Consider the following 20507-nt stretch of genomic DNA (forward strand, 5'->3'; position numbering starts at 1 on the left):
GTCATAAGAGGAGGGTGGCTGTGAGAGAATCTATGAAGGAGAAAATACAAAATGTTTCAACCCTGAAATTGTTTCACACCAGTTTTCTTCACAGCAGCAAACTACCAACAAACATTAGATTATGAATCACCTGTTTAAATGCATGAGATAGCTCAATTGGATTTCTTTAAGACATGATTGCAACCACGATGTTGCAACGTTTTCAAATGCATAAAAACTTATCAAACCTTATGAAGGAAAATAAAGAAATGCACATTAATGAGCTATTAAGTAATTAAGTGCAACCTCTATAATCTACTCATGGAAAACACTCAGGCCTTTCACAAGTCCATCATGTTTAGCTGTCAAAAAAACAACAACAGAAAATGAGCTTATTATTAATTAATCATTTTTAATTATTCATAATGTAATCAATACAAAATCACATCATGGAATAAGATAGAAGAAAACTTCATTATGTTTATCGTTATGTGTGCATATTTTATATTTAGCATTTAAATCCAAACTGTGGGAAATTTCTGATTTGCCAGTTTCGTTCAAAAAGAAAAATCTCCCGACCATGACATTCATTATTTTCTGCCCAGAGTTAAAAAAAAAAAATGAGTAAAAAATCTTACCTGAGCAACTCAACAAAGAGTATGTGAAAATCTCAACAGAATGACATAAATCCATCCATAATGCAGCTCATGTTGATCCCATCCAATAACTCTGAATTTAGCTCGAAGAGGGAACTCCACTGCCTTCCCTGCTCCACACTTTGATAGCAACAGTCCAGTGAATCAGAAATGACCGTCAAGCCAGAGTCAGGAAATAGATTTACAGCCCTTTCGATTCCACCTTTGAAATACCACTGCTTTCCCTTGAGGAGCTGTTCTCACTGACACTGAAATCATTTGCCCGTTCGCTTTTATAGGCACGTGCAGAGTGCTCCTTAATTAACTGTAGTGGAATCTCTTCTTTCACCGTCTGCATCCTTCCAGTGAGAGGCAGCCTCTGAGCAGCGGCTCTCGCTGAGTCCCCCCTCAGCGAGCACTAAGAAACAAATGTTCCCGTGCAGCCTGGCTGAGTGTAAAGACTGTATCACATGTCTTAAAGCCAGACTGCCTCTGGTATAGATGGCATGGTGGGACTCCACCTGATCATATGCTTCTGACAAATCAGGGAGAACTAGCACCACTCATGTTGCTGTGACCACATGATTAACAGTGATTTACATTTAAAATAGATTTCTTTTCCTCCTGAAGCAACATTTGATTTTATTGCTTTCCTTTTGCCAGTCACCCTCTTCTCTGCCCTACATTCAGAAAACTGTGAACGAGCTTAATGTTTTAAGTGATTAGAAGTTAATCATTTCACCAAGAAGTCAGGATGTCATTATACCAGATAGAAGCACACAAGGTCCTCTGCTTACCTTGGCGTTGCTAGAGGTGGGTGCACAAAAAGATATTATGAAAGAACGTGTTTTTACATGCTGAGCAGGGAAGAAAATGTAAAGTGAATTGTGTTGAGAAATAATAATGTCCATTCAGCTAAAGGAAATCATTACCTACATCGAGGGAGTTCTTCAGTGTGTGATGGAGATGCAATGGTGATCGTAGCAAAAGGAGGGGAGGTGAGTGCTGTTGTTTGGAGGAACACAGCTTGATCTGTATGTGTGGGGAAAGAGCTCGATCCTTCCCGTTCCCCGCCACCTTTCACTACACGGTGAGTTCTACTTTTGCATTGTGTCTGGATGTTTTTTTTTTTTTTTTTTTTTTATCACTGGCATGCAGAACATGCCCAAGGCCTGCAGCTCACACTGCCATCTCTACGGCATAAAGACTTCACATTTTATTTTGATGCTTTCTCAGGAAGACAGGGTGCATTCCCAGTTCAGGAAGGAGTGGAGAGTATACAGAGTGAGAAGAACAGCGAGAAACTGCTTGAGATGTAGGCTCACTACAGCACAGCATTAATGTCTGAGGCTTTGGCAGAGTCAACTTTGTGCAGAGGGGATTTGGAGCATATAGGAGGAGGCCAAATAGCAAAAATTGCTGAGTTGTTCTGAGAAGAACAATAGTTTCCAAGGATAGGGCAGTCAGTAATTGTTCATAGAATTTTTCCCATGTTGATGCTATGCTTTGACACACAGGGACTGAACCTCTGTTTCACAAGGCTGAGAAATATGTGGAATAGTTGGAGAACACTGGAGGCAGCGCATCTCAGAGAGAGTCCTCAAATCAATAGCTTTATTGATCTTCGTTCCTGTGACACACACAATTAACCGGAACACTTGGAAAGAAGAGAGCATTGTCAGTGGTGTGAATACTATCGGTGTCAATCCACCCTGTGGAATCTTCCGACTTTAATGCATGAAAACATGTTATCAATTTAGCTATTTTCATAGATTTACAGTCAATGTGTGTGATGTAGTTCATAGTGAAACCTGTTTCAAAAATAAAAAATAAAAATAAAAACCTAAAATACCCCTGAATGTAAATGTACTATATTTGCAGTGCAACAAACCAATCAGAGGGATTTTTGCCTGACCTGCAGACCACCAGTTTCTGTCTGAAAAAGGTTCATGCACTGCTGATTCAATGGACTCTTCCACAAATGGTTCTGACGGCTGCTCTCTGAAAAGTAAGTCTGAAAAAATTGATTTTTGTAAGAATGTTCACATGAGTTGTCTCCTTAATCTAAAATGGTCGCTACAGATATGTTCAGGAAGGAGACAGCCCAAAAGCTCCCACAGGCTCCTGGCCTGAATGTTACATACCTACAGTGATGGGGTTCTTCGGGACATATCCGAAACAATGTGCTTTTTCCTTCAAGCTGCACAAGGACTAAATAAAATCGTGTGCTGTACAAATAATGGCAGCAATATGAGTCGGCTCTTAACGCCTGTCCGATTCCATGCCAAATGTACTTCCCAAACGGCATGCCTGCAAGATAAGGTGTTGGATGCTACTTTGTGCAGAGGGTGGTTAAGCAGAGTGAAAATGTCAATGAATGGTAGCATTCTGCTCCGGGTGGGAGAGCCGGACATGTCTTGGGAAAAACTTTGGAGCTGTTTCCTATTTAGCTCCCCCCCCCCCCCTTAGCTGTGCCTACTCCTGTCATAACAGAAATAACTAAAGGTTCAGCTGCTCTAAAAGAACGGAAGAAAAAAAAAACATGACATTTTAAGATGATATTACTGGTGATTACAGTGACACCATGCCCAGGAGGCCGATCTCTATCGGACATAGAGAACATGTCATGTTGCAGATCATATCATGCATCACTACGCGATGCCTTTTGAACAATAAGGGAGGCGGCAGATGAAAGTCACATTTTTCTAAAGGCGTTCCTGCTGTAACATCTCAAAAACCCCTCACATGCACTTTTCCTTCACACGAGTCGTTCGGTTGCAGTGCTGTGACATTAGAAAGACAAGTGGAGTCAAAGCTGTTTCAAAGATTCAATAATGGAATAAGATATTATCTTTCTGTCGGTTTAACAACACAAATGTCTTTTCTCCGAGATCAATAAATCACTGCCAGTAAATTACTTACAGTGAAATAGTGAGGGATGCCTTTCAAGAGATCCATTTGCATTTTCATGGAGTGTTTTTGTTTTCTAAAGCATCCTCTGCTCCGTCATGGAAAGGTCAATGGGAAATGGTCGGTGTCTACTTCATCTGCAGGAGCCAACTCTCAAGTTCAGCCAAGTAAGAAATAAGATTATCTTCATAGAAGGGAGTGTGAGATTCTGCCCTTTGAATCTTATTCAGAAGAATATTAATGTCTTAGTGGGTAGAATCAGCCCAAACTGCTATTAAAATAACTGAAGTCTTGAGCGGGATGTTTTTCAATTCGCTGAGCCCCTCATGTTTAATGGAAATTGAGTGTCTCACCTTTTACATCAGTTGATCTTAACATTTAATAGATTCTTTTACGGATATTAATCTTTTCCATTATATCTTTGTCGTGGATAAGAGGGAGGCACATTCCTCTCAGGCGAAACAACTCATTAACTTCCCAGACACAAACCTTTCTACACCTGAGGTGTGATATGAGAAAACCTCAGGTGAAGAGCAGAATAAAAACGCTAACAGTTCACCAAAGCAACGCATACTTTGCTCTATTATTTCTGCAAAGCTGATGATCATTTAAAACTGGAAATTCAAATGCACTTGTCTTCCATTATTTCCCCGAGTCCAAGAGACATTTACTGAGCTGTGCTCTGTACTATTTGATCCATATTTGAAGTGAAATGTCATTGTATGCACATTATGAAATGTTCATATTAACAAAGGGAGTATTGCAGTGTTGCAGAGAACAAAAAAAAAAAAAACTTAGCTGGCACAAAGACATTTCAATGTATGTAGCCATTCTTCCAGCCCAAACTGCTGATGACAGTCTCCAGTGAGAGCAGATGTTGTTGCCTTCTGGGTCTGGGCTTCACCGTTCCATCCCAGTAACTGCGTCTGTGCCTCCTGAGAATCGCTACTGTAAAAGCTGCTCTCTGTCATGGCATCCAGGTGAAGAAGAACACTAATACACCAGGAGGATTTTATTCCTGCCTTTAAAAATGTCATCAGCAGTCAGCTCTTATCTGGGTTAAGCACACAGGGCTGTTTTAATAATTCAGTCAAAATACTGTATAGCAATCAGTATGCCATGTGTGACGCACGTTTCTTTTCCCTTTGCTGTCTGTATGATGGTAGAATGAGATATAGAAATATTAAACAGAGAGAGATTACACCTTCTTTGAAACGATTTTGAAAAGCGAGGGTATCTGGCGAGAAGACTTTTTTTTTTTTTCACACGCGCGCAATCAATCATTTTCATTGCCTTCATTGTATCCTCCTCAGTAAACGTTGACGTTGCACATTGAAGTCACGTTGGCTCCATCACGTCACAGACGACAACCCAAAAAATTGTGTTTGTTCATGTATGCAAACTTACCAGTCGTCCCCTTCTGATGCCCGAATTCATCTTCCAACATGCGACCGCATTCAAACATTTCCATTTCAAAGCAGAATGGCGTGAACATGATCATTTGGTCATGTTCCTGTGTCAGTGGCGTGTGGCACGTCAGGGATGCACACACCACATCATACTTGTCAGGTAGTCGTGTCTGCACTTTTGTTTCGCTGATGCTGCAACGCATACATGTATCATATTTTCTTTCTCTGCAAATGCAAAAACAAATAGAGAGAAAGGGTCATTATATTAAATGAGTCAGTATATTGGTTTTATCCGCAGCAATTCCACCTTTCCAAAAATGCCATTCATGCAAGAATAGGAAGTTGTTATGTGTTATTTCTTTACTGTCAGGTGGCTGGAGAGGAAACATAATTCAGGAAGAAATCAGTGAGAGATATGTCAAGTCTGCTGCTGGTCTCCTTAGGCGTCTAAAAGAGATTCGACAGAAATCTCATTCTACCCTCTCTGACAAGGTCAGAGTGTCTCCTGCAACCTTTTGTGGCAAGCACTCAGCACAACAAATGGACCCTAAACTGTTTGATACCTGATGTTTGCACTCTAAAGGCAGCTCACTAGAGTTGATTATGGAGACCCACCTCAGACCCACTCTCAATCCCAGAGCATTTGTTCTGGGCCACTGCTTACTGAATATGACTTGAACAGCTGGAGAAACCTCGCCAGCAGAGGTCATCTAAAAAACCTTTCTGTGATAATGTAATTCCAGTTATCTGATGGTTGGATGGTTGAAACTTAATGGACGCCGCGGCCATAGATGAGAAGCACGTCTTGTCTTTGCTCACTCTGAAGACGATATTGTTTGCCATGAAAATCAAATGACAACCTCTACTTCAAGTCAAACAAAAAGAAATTATACATTTACTATGTTTTGACATTTTCAAAAAATAACTTTAATGTATATTTCTGCAGCCATTGCAGCCCTTATATTACTGTTCTCCAGGAAGATTGAATTTTTGGTACTAACAGACAATGTCAGTACTTTAATTCGATTAATTTCATATCTGTGTGGGCAGGCACTAACCTCAAACCCAGGGAAGCACATTTGCATTGGAATAAGACAAATCACTCAAAATCCAGCCTTGGAACACAGCCATTCTCACTATCCTGTGTGGCGTCTAGATAAAGATGCTTTTTTTTTTTTTAAGTTATCTACTATTATTGTTTTCCAAAATTCTTAGCTGCACCAGCTCAACAGATGATTATCCATTAATCATTTGGGGGCTTGCAGTTTAATTCAGACATGTCTCTAATAACAGCAGGGGTTAACATCTAAATATCTGATTATTATGTTTTGCTTTATTTTTTATTTTAATTTAGTAATGACCAATACTTGTTCCTGTGTAGATTGTGGCAGAGAGTAGCAGATGGTAGAAGAGGGAAGGATGTGAATTTCTTAATCTAGCTATAGTTTAAGTTGCATATTATTGCTTTAAGAGATAAAAACTATAGTGCTGGTGATGATTGACAGGTGTCACAGCACACAGTGCATGGCAGCTTGGCAGCTTGCTGCCAGTGTGCATGTTGACCCGTCCACCACGACATTAACATGTTGATGGAAATCCTGACATCATGTGAGATACTGAATGTTTTCCTGCCCAGTACAGTCAAAGAATCCAGCATATTTAAAATAGTAATTAAAAAAAGAAATGGCAAAACAGAAAACTCCACAGCAGGTTGCACTACAGGATTAGACGACTGTCAAAGTAGAAGAATTACTGGAAATGTTTTTTGAATAAATTCCCAAGCTGTTCAAGTGAACTTCATTTCACTATTACTGTGCTCACTATTTCCCCCCACCTCCACAGGCATAATAGGAAAATAGCTAATATAAAAACTGAAATTGTATTCTTTTCTCTGTAAAGAGAGATGATTGCATATCAAGTCGGCTGGTTGAAGTACCTCCTGTGTATGACTCCTGTGTGGTGGGAGAGGAAGCATTTTTCTTCCAACCAATGGAAGAGTGAGTCAGGTTTATGACTATGGGGAGCAGAGGGTGGCCTTTATTTCCCTGAGAAGAGTCATTATTATTGCCCTGCAAATTTATGGCTTGCTTCTGGAGAGAACCTACCAGCGGAGTGCCTGTCATTTCTCTTACTATCTTATGCATTATTGATAAGTCTATGGTCCCATCATCCATTGTGTGCTATTGCCATAACTCAGCAGCACAAAACATATACAGTATATTGTAGATGTGTGCAGTGGAGTTTCTCTTTTGTTCTCTCTACTGTATTTTATGCAACTGTTTTACAGGGACTTTCACCTGTTAAACTAAAGTGATGACAATACTAAACAATAAATATCAACAACTCTGACCCCTCTTCAAGAACATAAATGTTGGCATTTGTGTCTTAACGATAATATTCTCCAAAATCCACATGTTTGAAGGAATGATTCCCCTGCAGAAATGCCATTTAAAGAGAAAATAATGGGCTAATCAAATTATTCTCTGTGTCATGAGCCGGTTTACACTGCTTTGACGATCGAGTTCACTTGGAGGTTGACAAGACGCAGATGATGGCTTGAGACAGAATAGATGTGGGCTGTAATGAGCATGCTAATCCACAAGCAAGAAGCTCTGGATCATGCACAAGGGACATAAGTGGTTTTCATAGTGCATAGTGCTGAACTAGATTGGGAAATGGAAAAAGAAAGTTGGATTCATTAAATCACTTCTTCAAACTGTACAAATTGAAATGAAACATTTAAATGTGCTAACCACTGCCTATCACGGTGATGTAAAGGCTTCGGAGGAACAGCTGCTTTATTGGTCTGTGGGAGAGTAATGCATCATATGACAAAAGCCAGAAGAACTGATTAATTGTGGGAGCTTTCAATTAATATGTCCCGATAATTGGTTGCCATCAGCTATATAATCCACAGTTACATGGGGGCATAGTTAGATCATCATGTTGTTAAAGGATAATCGTGTCTTGCAACAAAGGATGCCTTCCTTTGACTCTGTCCTTCACCTGGCCCTGAACGCTGCTGCTGCTGTTCAAAGAGAAAAAAAAAAAGGAGCATCGAGGCTCAGACATCTTTCATGTTCTCTTATCAAGAGAACAGCTTGTCGAACAGCAGTCTTCAGACGTACGGATGCACAGAAATTATAGCTGAATGCATACATAATTTACTGTCACATGCACACACCAGAATCAGTTTTAAGTAAGATCATCAGTGATGTTTTATTTGGCACCTCCCACATGTGCTACCTCTTTTTCTCTGTCTCTTTCCTCCAAAGCTCCTCTCACTGAAGGACCCTTCAGACCAACAGCAATCATCCTATTTAGACAGCTGAGAGGGCTGCTTTTTGAAACATGGTTATTGTGTAATGCTGCCTGCGCCTGCAATCATGCTCTTCACTCTGCGATGATGAGGTTAATTTCAGCCTATTGTGGATATTTTTGCTTATTTGCTTGTTTGTACAAGTCAACTGGAAAACAAACATGTTTTTAATTTCAGAAAGTCAAAAAGCCTTTTTTCCAGTTCAGAGTTTATGTCCTGTTGTTGCCAAAGCATGTTTTTTTGTTTCCAAATGATGCGACATGATTGTCAAACAGGTCTGAGTTACATATTTAGAGTTACACTTGTGGTGGTGCATCCTAAGCTCTGCAAGTAAAACAAGATAAAGACTTAACAAATTTGTTTATTAACTTCCCACTTTCTGAAGCTCAGCCAATCCATCACCACTGAACGACCTTATGAATACATTACAATATATTAAAGCTGATTGGCTGCACAGGAGTTCGTTTGTGAGTTGTGTTGTTTGTCATTCTGTTGCATTACCTCCCTCAGGTGATGATGCATACTCTTCTCCATTAAAAAAAAAAAAAAAAAGACAGATACTTTGGCAACTGTTTCCTTAAATCTCTGAAAATGTCAGAACAGTTATGAGAGGTGTAATTTTCTACATGAGAGAAATGAGGAGATTATTTCTACTTCTTACTTTAGGTTTCAGTGAAGCTACAGTATACACAGATATTGCAGAAGCAACCAATATTAATTCAAATTAATATATAACCTAATGCACTTTTCGGTTCATCATTGACTTGACAGGCACAGGAACGACTGTTCTGTGAAGTGATGCATCTGGTATGGAAACTTTCTATAATCTCATATGAATTATGTGGTTTTATAAATCACAGAAGTGAACCAATGAGAATAAATCAGTAAAAATGACTAATCACTGCTTTTAATAGAGGAGTTTACAAGCCCATGTTGACAGCAAAAGTCCAGCTGGTATAGAAAACACCCAAAACATGACCCAATGTCAAGGAAGTGCTGAGTGACACTGAGATGCAGCAAAACAAAAAGAAATATTTTGACCATCTAATATCGGTTGCAGGGTTCAACAGTCACGATCACAAGGATTGATGTTATTAAAAATGAAAAACTTTAAAAGGCAAATTAAACAGCAAGATATGTGCAAAATGAACATACAAAACAAACCAGCATTTTTTCCTTCCTCCTTTTAAAAGTGATGAAAAGGGAATAATTCCTCTTTGGCTTCATTTTAGCTGTTAAATTGCACCATTTCTTCAATCGCTGAGGGTTTTCAAAAAGCTATTGTTGATGTGGCAGCTGGCCTGATCAGTTGGATCCCAGTTCTGTATCTACCCTGTTAAATGTCTTATTATTGTACCTGAAACATGAAGTCACTCTAATTATCTTAATTCAGAAAACCTCAATTGAAAAGCACAACAAAAGGCAGAAAAGTGAGAACCGACGTCACCAACACACGCCAGGCTTCCCATACTGTCAAATCAACAGACTGTGAGCAGCACTCGAGCAGCATTCGGCTGAATGTAAATCAAGAAACATGTAATTAATATATGTGCACTTATCAGGTGATGACGGTGCGTTTGTCTGTAATATATTGTTTTAGGCAAGTCGACTTCTGCAGCTTAACCATCGACCTTAAGCACTAAATCATTTCCAGCTGTACACGATGGCTTCTGTTAACAAGGCAGCTCAGGTTTGGATACAGCTTGTTCCTTCATACCAAAACCAAATCACCCTATTTTTCTGGTCAAGTTACTTAAATGATTGATTCTGTAGCGTGACAAAATCAAATCGTGTGTGTGCTGAGACATGCAGCGCTAAGTTGTCCTTCACAACGTCAAATCACAGTTTCTTACACTGCAGAGTTGCTTTGCGACTGAACGTTATCACCTTAAGAATGTCGAATCATCTTGCTGCTTCAGTTTCTTCTCCTCCTCTTGTCAAAAATAAAAATTGTTTAAGAAAAAAAGGATTGAATTTTAACAAATTTATTTTGGTCGCCCCTTGTCAAAAAAAGAAAGAGTGTAAGTATTGACAATTTTAAAACCAACGTTGACAGCTGTTGCTCAAAAACTGAAATCTAAAGGATAAAAGCTCAGCGTGTTCGAACTCACTGGGCCGTGTTCAGCTTCTATTGTCATTTCCTTCTGAAAGAACCTATAGATTCTATATTGAAGACAATTTATCTACTTGTCCATATGGTTTATAGGTTTCCAAATGGGTCCACTTCCCTTTAGGAAAAAAATGGGAGTTTAATCACACACCTTGGGCAGGCTTAGTGAAGCAGCGGTGACAGTCAACAACCTCATCATGTCAGCCTGAGACTCAGGAGAGACTGCCCTTGAAACACAAAGATCCTCTGAGGACATTGATTCAGTTCAGCCACTGTTGTGTTTATTCACGATTACAAAAGCGCAGTGTACTCAAAAAGCTTTTCTGCACAGACAGGCTCCTATACAATGACACGGTGCACTCTGGGTATCAGAATAAGTTAGTCATAATGCCTCCCACATTCTCAGAGAGAGCCACCGTCACCATCAGGCCCCTCTGCTCATCGACAGTTTTGGTTCGGGGTAATGATACATTTAATTATTCTGGGTCCTGGCCACTAACATTCAGGTGACACATTTGGTGACAGAATCCCAGTATTGCAAGGGCCCTGATGTGTAATTACACAGATGTTATGAGTGGATCAGGTACTGTATATGGGTTTTGCAGTTGATTTCTGCAATCATGTTTCATCCTGCTTTTCATTTTGAGGCAAGGACAAGCCGATACGCCTCAGTTGCTCTTATAATTATTTCTGCTCGGCTCCCTCTTCCGTGCCCAGTCTTTCTGTGATGCTCTCAGTCGCAGTCCAGGCCTGGGTGTCGATCCCTGAGGATGTGATGCAAGAATGCCTATCTCAGGCGTCTGTAGATGGGGGATTGGGGGACTATCTCATATTCAATACAATTTTCCAAATCAAACTGAGGAATTAAATGAAATCTTACAATGTTATCTCTTGGGTCAAATTGATCACTCAAGGGTGCTGCTCTGATAGACTGATAACACAACCCACTTATTTTTCATCATCCGCATGCCGCAGATTACATCTGCCTGCATGTGTGCAAAATGTGAGGATGCTACAGCTCTTGTGGGAAAGTAGTGTCATCCGTATATTCTTCAGCTCTTCAATCAAAAGTCTTTACATAGCAGTGTTATTCAGCGTAGTATTCAAAGGATAGATTATAATCCACAGGCCAATCCTTGCATTATTCCTGCAATATGCACACAACAGCTGCACAGTCCTCAGACATGCAAGCTTTAGTGGTCGTCTGTGTTCACTAGATAAAGAGGAACAATGGTTCTAATAGGCAGCAGAGAGTCTACAAGACCAGTGTTTCAGCGCCGCACGGTTGTTCTCACAAAGGCTAAATGTATTTTGAGTGACAGATTAAGGATATTGGTCAGGGGCTCTGCATTGTCAACTCTGAAAAGTGGGGTAAATGTGCGTTGGGATGATAATTCACACATTCTTAGGCTCAGCAGCAGACAAAAAAGCCGCACTGTTCCTCGGTTTTGGGAAACATGTTTCACAGATTGTTAATTATGGATGCCATAATCTCATTAAGTCCTTCTGCTTTGCGACTCAATTTCTTTTACAAGCATTAGTCATGATTGAGTAGTTCAGCAGTTTAAGTTCGTCTTTTGTCTGAGTAAAAAAAAAAAAAACGGCCAACTTCATAAGAGCTCGGTTTTGTCCCATTTGTATTCCTCGAGGAAGCCTGATGTCCAGCAGCAGCAGCAACAGCAGCCGCAACAGCACAGCTTGCCTGATTGAGTGTCTCTAATACCAAACTGTCTTGGCCTGCGAAAGACAGTTTGGTGTTCGGGAAAATGGTATTCATCTAAAAATTGTTGAGAATTACTTTGGTGTGACTTTGACAAGCTTGTGACTAACAGCCTCATGAGGGAGTGCAGGTGCATGAGGAAGTATTCTGATCCTTTATTTTAAGCAGTAGCTCAATATTTTTACAACAATAAATGACATGGGACAATTAGTTCAGTGACACCGCAGACGTTTGTTACTGTTCCTGACATTTGAATTATCAATCAATATCAATCACAATATCTTTAACAGTTGGTGTCATATTTTTAATTTGCGTCTTTTGGTACGTGAACTGCTGTGGGTAGAGAAATGCAGAGAAGTCAAAAGAGGAGGACTAGAAGTGTAATCAGCAGCACCAAACGGAAACACTCAAGTTGCTCATACTTTCCCAGTTTCCACTTCTGTAATACACTGTTTACTGTATGCATGTGTATGTGTGTCCCTAAGATGACCATCACCAAGTACAATCAGTTGAGTGCTTTGTTGAACAGACATCTTTCATCTGAGTCAGGCTGCCCTCTAGGGATTTTGAAGGGTGAAGCAAAACCCACACTTTCTCTGTTGAGGTGTTATCTGAATCTGGGGACAACAGGTATTATCTGAATGTGAATATCCGTGAATGGGGATTTCAGTATGTTGTGAATATCAAAATGACTGAGGTTTGTGCTATGGTGGATGTTTGGAAAGATGATTGATTTGTATTTCTTTGTGAAGTATTTTGTTTTCACCAGATGATCTTAGTAAATCCTTCATCAAGGTCAACAGTCAGTTAACAGACACTTCAGGACATCTTGTCGCAAGGTGTGATTGAATCCTTGAGAGCTCCTTGGACAGGCCGTCGTGGCAATTGCTCCTTCTGCTAGAACATGTCAACATGGCTTGTGTATACAGTATGTGTTAGCTGCCCCAGCCATCAGTGTTTATTTTAGACTAGTGATGTGTCACTAATAGCGGCGTCCACAGGGCTGATGAATAAACTCTTAAGTTTGGGGTATTCACACGAGGTTGCCCTCTCTCCGATCCGAGCGTAAACATTGTGAAGACAGATTAGTTCTGCTGCTGTGAATAAAGAAGATTAACAGAGATTATTAACAAACATGTTGGATTAAATCGACAGTATCAGTCCCTTCTTTGCAGACAGCCCAGCGTGGCTACAACAAAACTTGGGATGCAACTGTTCTAACCAGCATGGTTAAAATATCATGTCTCAGCACTGTAGCAGTCATTACAGGGATTGGAAGCAGAACAGCCTGGATTCAATCTTCTTGGTCCCAATTAAAGTCAGATTTACTGCCATCAGTCACCGTTCATCACAGTGATTATACTCAAGCTGTTCAGCGAGGAGATGATACAAAGCTTATGAGAGCTGCCACTTATTGGAGGTCTTCACTCTCTCACTTTGAGTCTGTTCATTAACCCATCCATCCACTGGATTATTTCTCAGATGCCTGCATAAAGACAGTAAATAGTTTGCCTTTAAATAATGGATTGGCTGCAAACTGCATTTACTTACTATACTTATGTGTGAATGTGAGGTATCTGTTCACATTTCATATGTATTTATACATATTTTATTTATGTTTTATGTTATTTGCAAAGGATTATTATTTATGTATTTATTTTGTTGTGTTACAATTTTCAACTAAAACTAATATTTGCTATTCAACTTTGGGTTAAAATAATATTCTAGTTTTGTCAAATAAACTAGCAGTAAGATAACAAGATAACAATACAATCACTGGGTAAATGTTAATGTACTGTAGTAGTGCATCACAATGATAGTAATTACACAAGGATCCAAGGAAAATACCACCCACCCACTGTATGTACGCTCTGATTTTTAGATAATGTTATCTAAGGTCATAAATAAACATATTGATTGACTCACATAAGTAATTTTCATCCATCAGAAAAGATAAGTCAATATGTGCCTTGCAGCAACGTGATAAGGAAGAATCATTTAAACATACATTTGTAATAATGGCTTTGCTCTTCTCCTGAATAGCTCACTCGTGTATCTTGTATTGCAGGTGCTCAATGGTTTGCACCAAGGGGCTGTAATCAGGCAGTGTGTTGGAAAAGAAAGTTTGACCCATGGTGGGATAATGTGACCTGGCAGGAGAACACAAGTTTTATCTGCTGTCAGTTGTTTTAGACAGTAGATGAGATGAGAATCATGATCTTTGATCTCAGTATTTTAAGATGTGGCACATCAATACATGCACAATGTTATACTTTTTCAACCACACAGTACATGCAAATGCAATCTTCTCATTAAATGCACATTGGCCTACCCCCACTTTTTTTTCCAAGTTCAATTTTCAAACATTTTTATAACTTTACACTGAATTTTTATGACTGTATTCAAGTGGTGCTCCAGTGAAACAACTTTTACAGATCCCCATGACATTAAAAATGTGTTTTACTGTAGACTAGAAGTTGAAGACTGAATAAAGATTTTTCCCTAAAAGGGAGACACACATTTTTGGTATGTGTGAGAGACATTTCAGAGCAGCTACTTTAAGTAAGTCTTTTTTTAAATAACAGGTTTAGTCATTGCTATACATATGGTAACCCGTTCAAAATGTCTGCTGGCCCATGGCATGAAGCAGACTCTGGATGCAATGCTGTAAAGAACTAAAAGAACTAAACCACCAATGAAGATGACTTTTGTTTAATTGCAGTTTAATAGAAGAGATCTGTCAAACCTTTAGTTCTGACATGACAGTATCCAGTGCCATCTAGTGGTAAGGAGACGATGATAAACAGTGGTGTGGCTCTGTCTCCAGGCCGTTGTTTCATTATTTTATATTATTGTCCTAGGAAATGACTTTATTCAGCCACCGAGGAAATTAGGAACCATTTAGTTTATAGAGCCATTATAATAATTGTACTGTAAGGAACTGATTTAAGAGAAAAGGCTATCACACAATGTAATAATAAGAACACACAAAATAACCATTAAAATATCAAAAGTCAATCAACAGCAAAGTGAGTAACAAGTGTCATCCAAAGTGTAAAATGTTCTTTTATTTAATAATAGTATAATGTACTATACTGCATGTCCCACAATAGAAACTGTGCTGTGTCATCTACACACACATGCTAAAATAAAACCATAGCATCAGCAAGTTCATCCGTCTGCTTCGTGTTGTGTTTCATCATCCTGACTCATTTTAAGCTGTACTGTTTCTTCAGAAGTCTTCATCTCCAGAGCCGCTCTCCGCCTTTGCTCCTCATCCAGTTTCTTGTAGTTGTAGTAATGCATGATGAAGAAAAATATGCCAGGCACAAGCATGAACACTCCACATGCATAGTACATGTATTTGTATTCTCCAAAAATATCAACCAGGGCTCCTGAAAATTAAAACGCAAGCTTTATTAGTCAATAATGCAATTAAAAATCACCGTGTAGCTGTGAATTTACAAACCTGAAAGTGGAGGTCCAAGAAGCACTGGTCCACACTCAATAATGGTGACAAGTCCAACTGCAGTGGAGAAACGATGAGCTCCGACAAGGTCCATCAGACATTCAAAGAGCAGTGCAGAAACCATCCCAAAAGCCAAACCAAAGAAGACAGAGTAAACAACCAGACCCACATATCCAGGTGCTAGTGGGCACAAAAGGTGACACACGCCATTGAACGAAACTGAAAAACTGAAGAAATATTGGATCCGTGGCCTAATCCACTTGGTGTTGCCAATAAGGCCAGTTGCTGGTCTGATAAACATGTCCACCAGAGCAAAGATAGAGAGCAAGAAAGCTGCCGAATATTCGTCGATTCCTTGATGTTTGGCATATGGAGCCAGAAAAACCACAGGTGCAAAAAAGCCAAAAAACATGACCACGTTACCAATAAGATAAATGAGGAAGCCCCGGTGTCTGAACAGTGAGAGATCTACGAATTTCTGCAAACAGCTCTGACTCTCATGTTTTCTGTTTGTTGTTGGGAGGTTATCTGACTGTCTGCTGGTGTCCACAGTAGCAGCTTCTTCAGCGGCTGACCCATTAAACTCTTGTGGTGCAGTCTTCGATTTGTGTTGGACACTTTTCTGACCTGGTCTCATAAGAGCCCCAGCTGCACAGCAGTTCAAAACAATGGATCCCAGGACAAGGAAGCTCCCCCTCCAGCCAAAAGAATCAAACAGAAACTGGTTCAGAGGAGCCAGAGTAAACAGAACAACTGGACTCCCTGTCATGGCAAGCCCGTTTGCCAGCGGTCTTTTCACCTGAAAATAGGTTCCTATGATTGTCAGAGCTGGCTGCAGGTTGAAGGCAAGGCCCAAACCTGTTGGAATGATAAAACAGTCATTACACATCATAAATACTGCATTTAGTTTGTATCACATGTATATACAATGTGTGATGCTGTCTCATCAAAATAAAAAAGTTTTAAGAAACACGTGAGTCCTTATGTCAGCTACAAAATTACCAGGTTTCTCATAACACTGACAGTTTAAACAGAGTTAAAGTACATTACACTGTGTGTACAAAAAGTGAAGCTCACATGTGGACATCTGACTAAACAGGTTCATCAGTAGCACATTTGGCTAAACTGACTAATATTCACACATTGTCCAGGGAGGATATCACAACTCCACTAAGCAAGAGGCATTCGCTTCTATTCTTCTATGAAACCATGTCTAAGTTTCAGATGCCATAGCAACCCAAAATAATTACTCAATATCACCTTCCATGAGTTCCTTATTAAAATAAATTAAATTAAATAACTATTAGATTACAAATCTTTTTGAATTAGCGAGTCAATACAAACGTTTATTATGATTATGAAACTGAGGTGTCAGTAGCTGAGATGGGAGACAACATTTAAGTGTCTTAGACACTGAAATCCCATTGCAGCTCTGTTATCTACTGTAATGGAAGTAATTGAAAAAAAATATACAGGGATCTTCTGATTTGCTTAGTCATTTATTATGATCATTTAGTTTTGCTTTTGTTGTACGAAGCTCATTTCAAATGAACTGATTTAAACTTCCTCAAATCCAAATTAACACATACAAGTCAGGGAAGTGATGATATTCTACAAGAAACATCAGAGTATATTTATTTATTAATGCAAATTTTAAAACATTACCTCCAATTACTCCAACACAAAGATAGAGATGCATGATAGTAGTGCCAAAAGAAGCAAGCACCATTGCAGCGCTAACCATGACGCCACCAACCATAACCACAGGTCTGCTGCCATAACGATTAACAAGTACACTGCTCACAGGTCCTGCACAGAAAAGAGAAACAACTCACAGCACTGCCGCTATATGTTTTGGTTAAACAAAGAACAATGTGTCAAGAACTGGTTATGCATTTGTCCCCAGTGCTTATATCTTATATGAAATGTTTTTTTTTCCTCACATTGTTCATTGGGCATGCTGTGTGGAAATATGTAATCATTTTAATAATAACTTTGCCAAATTCTTGAAAATACACACAGCCACTGACCTCCCGCATACATAGAGGCAAGCATGACTGAGGACAACCAGGCAATCTCACTGTAGGAAATTGAAAAGTACTCCTGAATCTCCTTAAAGTAGATGGTGAGGGACTTGGGAAAGGCATAGGAGAATCCTATGGAGATGAAAGCGCCAAAGACAACAGCCCAGCCCCATCCTCCATCTGGTGGCTTGTAGACGGGATTGGTTGCTGCTGTAGGGGGCATATTCGAATCACCGGCTGGGTAGTAGGAACAGATAAAAAGCAGTGGACAGAGTATAAATAGATTTTCACATTTTCAAAGTAATAGTATGGATCACACTGTTAGGGTTTTGTCTTGTTGGACTCACAAAGACAACTGACAGCGGAGTTAGTTTTAAAGAGTTTGAGGCAGATAGGGGAGTGGGGAGGAGCAGGAAACTGGTCTGGCACTGGAACTGGAGAATCTCTTCCAGGTGACAAGAGATCTAAACAAGAGGGACAAGTTAATGTTTGAGCAGGAGGGAAGACAAAAGGTCAGGTGACAAGAGTACGTGAGAGCAGGTGAGTACAGGCAGAGGAAGTGACGTGGTCAGGTGAATATGAGGGGGGTAGGAGTTGTAGTCCAGGAAGAGGATCACGGCAGGCACGTGGAGACAGGTGAGGGAATCCAGGCCAGTGAGCTGCAGACATCTGAGGGAGAGCGTAGACACACCAGGGAGAGATAAAAAGAGGCAGAGATGAAGCAAACAACAAATTCAAAACACAATCCAGAAATCCAGAAGTCCAATAAACAATCCATGGGATTCACAATCCATCAGAGACTGATCCGAGATCCACAATCCAAAGGCAGAGACAGAGGTACAAAGTAGAGGGTCAGAACACAGTAGATAGGTCCACAGTTCAATATTCAACGCAGAGGCAGAGACAGATCAGAGGTCAGAATCAGAGAACAGGCGCACTTACTGGAGGGCTTAGGCAAAAAGGCACAGGTCAAGAGCAGGTCCAAGGTCTGGTTCACGGTTCAGAGCAGGAACCAAGGCTGGAATGTGTTGTTGTTGTTGTTGGTTTGTTTTGTTGTTTTTTAAGTGGAACAACACAACCTAGCAAGGAACTGGAGACTGCAGACCTACTAGGACATGATCCACAGGTGGATCAGAGCAGGTAATTAGTTCAGAGCGGAGCGAGCAGAGTGAGGAAGGCACAGACAGAGAGAGGGCAAAGAAGCCAAATATGGGCATGGCAGGAAACGGGAGATGGGAACCCTGACACACACACACACACTCACACACACTCACACAATGCCGACTGTAATACATATAGATTACATGACACAAGAGCTTACCTTTGCACAGATGGTGGACCCGTGTTGCCCAGACTGTGAACTGGGTTGCTGTACCAGGCTGTGGCTGTCTCTCTCAGAAAGACTCTGTAAGGCCTTTGATCTCATCACGTGTACTTACATGATAAATACAAACGACCAAAAAAAAAAAACTAAAAATTAACCCTGATAGAGATGTGTTTCTTTGAGCAAAGAATCTTTCTTTGAACAATTTAAATTCAACACCGAACACTGAGCAACTTCTACATGCAAGTTCTTGCTAAATGCTTTCTAATAGGTATTGGTATAGGTGGATTCATATATTTAGATTATATTATGAATATACTGTTCGCAGTTTCCTGGTTTTCTGCATAAATGTGTCATGAAATGTGATCTGATGTTCACAAAAGCCACAAATATCAACAAACACAATATTTGTAAGCTGATTAAACAGTCATGGCTTTAGTGAACATAGTCATCAAACATACAGAGGGATGGTAGAAAACGTAATAACTGATTGAACCACCTTTGACAGCAATAACCTCATGCAGGTGCTTCCTGTAACTAGACCTGCACAGTGTTCAGGAGGAATTTGGAACCATTCTCCCTCACAGAACAAGCTTCAGCTCAAACATATTCTTAGGACGTCTGGGGTGAATAGCTCTCCTGAGGTCACACACATCAAGGGAGCCATTGGGCTGAGGTACGAACTCTGACTGGGTCACTCCAAAAGACCGATTTTGTGTCTCCAAAGTCATTCTGTAGTAATTTACTTTGATGTTTATGGTTATTTTCCTACTGCATCACCCAACTTCTACTGAGCTTCAGCTGGTGGACAGCCACCCTGACACCATCCTGTAGGATACTTTGATAAAATTGGGAATTTGTTCACCCTGACAGATAACAATCTGTCCCCAAATATTGATGTTCCCTACACGTCACCACACGTTGGTTTGTGGTTGTCCTTTTACGCCATAGTTATTAAAATGCTATTGGCTATATTCAATAAAAAACACAAATCAGATCCAAATTAATGCAGACAAACAAACAAACCAGGGAATTGCTGAGCTGACAGAGCTGTTACTTCTTCGTGCAAATTCATATTCAGTGGTTTAAAAGCATGCAAGAGCATATATGTTACTAAAAAAAGGATTTGCAGTGTTCTGTTCACAGTAGCAAATAAAGTTTCGAGAAACTCCACGTGTTGTTGTTTGTTTTGGTATCCCAGACGTTGTGTCACTTTGTGAGCTAAAGTTGCATAGTTCACAGGATTTGTTATGTTTAATCTGAACCTCTTAGTCTGGCTGGTTTAACAAGACTCACTGTGTGTGTGTGTGTGTGTGTGTGTGTGTGTGTGTGTGTGTGTGTGTGTGTGTGTGTGTGAAAGTGGCTACTGCATGGTCAGTTTGGCAGCATTGTACTGGTGTGTCAAAGCATGCGGAGCAGGATTCCAATTGTAAGCTTTGCAGAAGGCATTTACATATATGGGACAAAGGGGACAGAGTAGCAAACAGTCCAGCTACTAATCCACTTTCAGTCCATTGAATGGATTATAGTTAGAAATGTCCAAAGTCTTAATTTCTTGTAATAAACACAGTTTCTATCGCTAGTGACAATGTGGGGAATTAATGTGCC

The 20507-nt window shown here is 40.0% G+C and overlaps 1 protein-coding gene across 1 annotated transcript; it reads right to left on the reverse strand.

Moving 5' to 3' along the window:
- Positions 1-15253: 15253 nt before the first annotated feature.
- On the reverse strand, positions 15254-18027 carry slc16a7 (solute carrier family 16 member 7). Its single transcript, XM_026367627.1, has 6 exons — positions 17923-18027; positions 17582-17812; positions 17217-17360; positions 16179-16409; positions 15552-16121; positions 15254-15477 (listed from the first exon to the last, which is right to left on the reverse strand). Exons 2-6 carry the CDS (start codon positions 17796-17798, stop codon positions 15254-15256), a joined length of 1386 nt encoding a protein of 461 aa, XP_026223412.1. The 5' UTR covers positions 17799-17812; positions 17923-18027.
- Positions 18028-20507: the final 2480 nt, after the last annotated feature.

The sequence above is a fragment of the Anabas testudineus genome, chromosome 7 (genome assembly GCF_900324465.2).
Source record: "Anabas testudineus chromosome 7, fAnaTes1.2, whole genome shotgun sequence".
NCBI classification, from domain to species: domain Eukaryota; kingdom Metazoa; phylum Chordata; class Actinopteri; order Anabantiformes; family Anabantidae; genus Anabas; species Anabas testudineus.